Below are 5,379 nucleotides of genomic sequence, written 5' to 3'. Positions count from 1 at the left end.
CCTCTGGCCGATAGGCTTCCTGGATGGACAACTTCTAGGAGCCGGTCCCATTGCCTCGATGAGATGTGGCTCCTTTCATCTTCGGCTTAGGTGTAGTTTTAAGGGATTGGCAGGATGCTGCTGCACCTTCCACTTTTCCTTACAGGCCCCTGGGTCTTTATGAGGCAGGACCTTCCGAACGTGGGTGTGGTGTACCCAGGGAGCGATACCATCAACCTTGAGAGCAGTGGGGGTGGTAAACAATACAACATAAGGTCCTTTCCACCTGGGCTCGAGAGTCTTCACTTGATGTCTTTTGACCCATACTATATCCCCTGGGACTATGCCATGTTCTGGGCTCGGAATTTTCCTGCCCTCATAATATGCTCTGATCAGGGGCCAGATTTCTTGCTGCACTTTAGCAAGAACTTGCAACACATTCAGATAGTCAGGGGCCGGGTCCTCTGCATCGGGAAGCTGCACTCGTTGAGTTATAGGTGGAGGGGCCCCATACATTATCTCAAATGGAGTTAAACCATGTACATAGGGGGAGTTCCGAGCGCGGAAGATGGCTAAGGGAAGGAGAGTCACCCAGTCCCCACCAGTCTCCAATACCAATTTAGAAAGGGTCTCTTTCAAGGTCCGATTCATTCTCTCTACATGCCCAGAGCTTTGTGGGTTATAAGCACAATGTAACTTCCAATCTACTCCCAAAGCTAGGGCTAGTCCTTGCAGGACTTTGCTAACGAAAGCCGGGCCGTTATCGGAACCTATTGCTTCAGGGACCCCATATCTGGGGATGATTTCTTCAATTAATCTTTTTGCTACTACCTGGCTAGTCTCATGCTTGGTTGGAAAGGCCTCCACCCACCCAGAGAAAGTATCTACCATAACTAGCAAATACCTGTATCCATACTTCCCTGGTTTTATTTCGGTGAAGTCTATTTCCCAATTCCTCCCTGGAGCCCTCCCCCTTTCCCGGGTACCTGCTGGGTGCAGCCCTCTTGGGGCTGGTCTTAGCATTGCACAGCTACTGCATTCTTTCATGATCTGGCGAGTCACCTCATTCTGGTGGGGAAACACCAACTGCGCAGACTGGAAAAGGCTGAGCAGTTTTTTTCCATCTAGATGGGTGGACTTATGCAGATTAGCAAGCAGGTACTGTCCTAATGCTTCTGGCAAGATCAATCTACCCTCCTGGTCCCTACCCCAATGTCCCTCTCCAAACACTTCCCCCGGGACTTGTTTCCTAATCCACTCAAGATCTTGAGGGGAATACTCAGGTTTGGGCGGCAGTGCGGGCAGTTCAGGTATGGGTATTTCGAGGGCCGCAAGCACAAGAGAGTCCGAGAGGGCTGCCCTTTTAGCTTCTGCATCTGCATGGCTGTTGCCGATGGCCTCGGGTGTCTTCTTTGATTGGTGGCCCGGTACATGTATAACTGCTACCGCTTTAGGTTTTTCAACAGCAGCTAATAGTCTTTGGACTTCTTGCAGATTCCTCAGTCCCTTCCCTTCCGCGGAACGGAATCCTCTTTCTCGGTAGATGGCACCATAGACATGGACAGTGCCAAAGGCGTATCTGCTATCTGTGTAAATGTTGGCCCGCTTTCCTTCTGCTCTTTCCAGGGCCTCAGCGAGAGCAATAAGTTCCGCCTTCTGTGCTGAGGTGCCAGGGGGCAGAGCTGTGCTCCAGACAACTTCCCCATCGTGGGTTACTACTGCTGCCCCTGCTCTCCTGACCCCCTCCTGCACAAAGCTGCTCCCATCCGTATACCAATTTAGCTCACAGTTCAGTAACGGTGTGTCTTTCAGGTCTGCTCGCACCTGGATAATTTCGGAAAGGATATCTCTACAGTCATGGATGGGGGTCGTCAGATCTGGGTCCGGCAGAAGGGTGGCAGGATTTAGGGTTACCGGGTCAGAGAAGGCGATTCGGGGAGAATCTAGTAGGAGCCCTTGATAGTGGGTGAGTCTTGTGTTCGTCATCCATTTTCCTGGAGGATGCTTGAGGATCCCCTCCACGGTATGTGGGGCTGTTATTCTCAGATTTTGGCCAAAAGTCAGCTTGTCTGCCTCTTTTACCAGTAGAGCGATGGCTGCTAGGATACGCAGACAAGGTGGCCACCCGGAGGCCACTGGGTCTAGCCGCTTGGACAAATAAGCCACAGGTCTCTTCCACGGGCCCAGCTGCTGAGCCAGAACTCCTTTAGCCACTCCCTTCTTTTCATCTACAAACAGGATAAAGGGTTTTTCTGGGTCTGGCAGAGATAGGGCGGGGGCCCGGAGGAGAGCTTCTTTTAGTCTGTCAAACGCCTCTTGTTCCTGCATCCAATGCCAGCCCGGCCCTTCTTTGGTTGCTTCATATAGTGGTCGGGCTATTTCTGTGTACCCTGGAATCCAGAGCCTGCAAAACCCGGCTGAGCCAAGAAATTCTCTCACTCCCCGGGGTGAGGAAGGGATGGGGATAGCCAGGGCAGTTTGCTTCATGGCCTGTGTTAGCCACCTGGCCCCATTAGATATTGTATACCCCAAGTAGACTACTGACCTCTGACAGATGTGGGCTTTCTTGGCGCTGGCTCGATATCCCAGTTCACCTAGTTCAGCCAGCAAGTTCCCCGTGGCTTCTTCGCACTCTTCACGGGTTTCTGTGGCCAGCAACAGGTCATCTACATACTGCAACAAGGTCACGTGGGGGTGGCTCCTGCGAAAGGGCTCCAAGTCCTGGCTTAGGGCTTCATTGAATAAGGTGGGAGAGTTCTTGAAGCCCTGAGGCAGTCTAGTCCAGGTAAGCTGCCCTTTTCTTCCTCCCCCTGGCTCTTGCCACTCAAAGGCAAACAAAGGCTGACTAACTTCAGAGAGTGGAATACTAAAGAAGGCATCTTTCAGGTCCAGAGTAGTATACCACACATGCGTGGGTGGCAGGTGGCTGAGTAAGGTGTAAGGGTTAGGCACTGTAGGATGGATGTCTTCTACCCTCTCATTGACTTTCCGCAAGTCTTGCACTGGCCTATAATCTTTACTGCCAGGCTTCCTCACTGGAAGCAGAGGCGTATTCCATGCAGATTGGCAGGTCTTAAGGATTCCTGTCTCTAACAGTCTATGGATATGGGGTGCTATCCCTTTCCTAGCCTCTTCTGGCATTGGATATTGCCGGACCCGGATGGGTAGAGCTGTGGCTTTGAGTTGAACAACAACCGGGGATAGGTGTTTAGCGAGACCAATTCCTCCGGTCTCGGCCCATGCGGAAGGGAACTTCTGTACCCAAGAGTCTATCTCTCCCTGGCCCCCCTTTTCTTGATCCGTCTGAAACAGACAATGTTCATCGGCCAGGGAAAGAGTTAACACATGCGCCGGTTGTAGGGGCTGCCCTTCTTTGTCCATGATTTTTATCCCTTCGGGTTCAAAATGAATGCGAGTCCCGACCTTGGTTAATAAGTCTCTGCCCAGCAATGGTGCAGGGCTTTCGGGTATGACCAGGAATGAGTGAGAGACCTGATGCCTTCCTAGGTCCACTTTTCTGTTAGTAGTCCAGGCACATTTCCTGGACCCTGTCGCTCCCTGGACTATACTTGTGCGTCCTGGGTTTAGGGGGCCGTGGGCCTGGTTGAGAACTGAATACTGTGCCCCAGTATCTACCATAAACCCAATGGGAGTCCCCTCCACGCACAGGGTTACCCAGGACTCGGGGAGGGGTGCCAAGCCCCGTCCCCGTCAATCCTCCTCTCCTAGGTGCAGGGTCTTTAACAGGGTTCCCTCTCCCTTGTTCCCTCCTTTGGGGGCACTCCTTCTTCCAATGTCCATATTTCTTACACAGGGCGCACTGATCTTGTCCTAGTCGGGATTGACGGGGTCCTGTTCCTTGAGGTGGCCTAGGGCCCTCCTTCACCCCGGCCAGGAATATCCTGGCCATCTCTTCCCTCTGCTTCTTGTTCTCCCTTTTCTGAAATTCTCTGTCTTCCTTCCTATTTTTCTCCTGCATTACCCATTTCTCTTTCCTCAGCCTTTCTTCTCTATCTTCCGGAGTTTCTCTAGCATTGAATACCTTCTCTGCCTGCTGCAGCAGCTCTCTAATAGAGATCTCCCCTAGGTCCTCCCGCTTGTGGAGTTTTCTCCGGATATTGGGGGCTGCCTGGTTGATGAATGAGAGGACTACAGCTGACCTATGTTCCTCTGCTTCCAGGTTTATGGGGGTATACTGCCGGTAAGCATCAAACAGCCTTTCCAGATACACGGCTGGGCTTTCCATTTCCCCCTGAACAATAGTTTTTACCTTAGCCAAGTTAGTGGGCCGTCTGGCGGCCGCCCGGAGACCGGTCATCAGAGTCTGGCGGTAGACCCGGAGACGCTCCCTACCTTCTGCAGTTCCGAAGTCCCAATCTGGGCGCGTAAGTGGGAACGCCTCGTCGATGATGGGCTGGAGGGTAGTGGGTCTTCCATTTTCTCCGAGGACATTTTTCCTGGCTTCATTGAGGATACGCTCTCATTCTTCTGTTGTGAAGAGAGTGCGGAGTAATTGCTGGCAGTCGTCCCATGTGGGACGATGGGTAAACATAATGGACTCCACTAAACCTATAAGACACTTGGGGTCCTCTGAGAAGGGAGGATTCTGAGTCCTCCAATTATAAAGGTCACTAGATGAAAAGGGCCAATATTGATATTGCTGAGCAATGCCGGTACCGATGGCACGCACAGGCAGAACTGGCACTGCTCCTTCTGAGGTGGAGGAGGGAGCCTCCCCTTCTTGTTCCCTGGCCCCTCGAGACCTTAGCTGCATTCTTCCAGTTCTACCTGGCGCCCAGCGTGGGGCCAGGGCGGGGGAGTGTGAGGAAGCTCTTTCCGGCCTCCCGCCTCCCTCTGCTGAAGAATCTGGGGAAGCTGCAGCCGCCTGGTTCCTGCTGGGTTCCCTAGCCGCATTTTCTATCCCCCCGGCAGCTTCACCCCTCTCCTCTGCATACGGGGGTGGCTGCTGAATCGGCGGGAGGGGGTAAAGAGGAGAACTGTCGGGGAGGACAGGCGGCGCACTTGGGCGCACAGGATTTCTGGCCCTGCGATCAGAGGGCTTTGATTTTTCCTGGGCAACTAGGACGGAGGTCTTTTGTGGGTCAGTATGAGGTTTCTCCACCAAAAAGGGCTCCAACCAGGAAGGGGGATTCTCGGCCAATTTTTCCCAGACAAGAATATAGGGAAGTTGGTCAGGGTGGCCCTCAGGACCTGGCCGGGAGATAATGGCTTTGATCTTGCCAATAAGGTCCAAAGAAAGAGACCCCTGGGCCGGCCAGCCTACTCTGAAGGAAGGCCACTCGACTGAGCAAAAGGTGTCGAGCTTACCCTTCTTGATGCCAAGGCTCATACTTAAGGCCTGTTCCTTGACCTTGGGGAAATGGGAGAGGATCAGACTCT

At 52.9% G+C, this 5,379-nt stretch overlaps 1 protein-coding gene across 1 annotated transcript; it reads right to left on the bottom strand.

Moving 5' to 3' along the window:
* LOC140848614 (uncharacterized) lies at positions 1 to 2,307 on the bottom strand. Its single transcript, XM_073232879.1, has 2 exons — positions 966 to 2,307; positions 1 to 216 (listed from the first exon to the last, which is right to left on the bottom strand). Exons 1-2 carry the CDS (start codon positions 2,305 to 2,307, stop codon positions 212 to 214), a joined length of 1,347 nt encoding a protein of 448 aa, XP_073088980.1. The 3' UTR covers positions 1 to 211.
* Between the last annotated feature and the right edge of the window lie 3,072 nt (positions 2,308 to 5,379).

The sequence above is a fragment of the Manis javanica genome, chromosome 4 (genome assembly GCF_040802235.1).
Source record: "Manis javanica isolate MJ-LG chromosome 4, MJ_LKY, whole genome shotgun sequence".
NCBI classification, from domain to species: Eukaryota; Metazoa; Chordata; class Mammalia; order Pholidota; family Manidae; genus Manis; species Manis javanica.
The sequence above is the reverse complement of the archived record's forward strand: the minus strand, read 5'-3'. Positions and strand labels throughout refer to the sequence as shown.

Excerpts from the sequence above, each read along its gene's own strand:
- LOC140848614 (XM_073232879.1), bottom strand. The coding sequence starts at position 2,307 with ATGCAGGAACAAGAGGCGTTTGACAGACTAAAAGAAGCTCTCCTCCGG.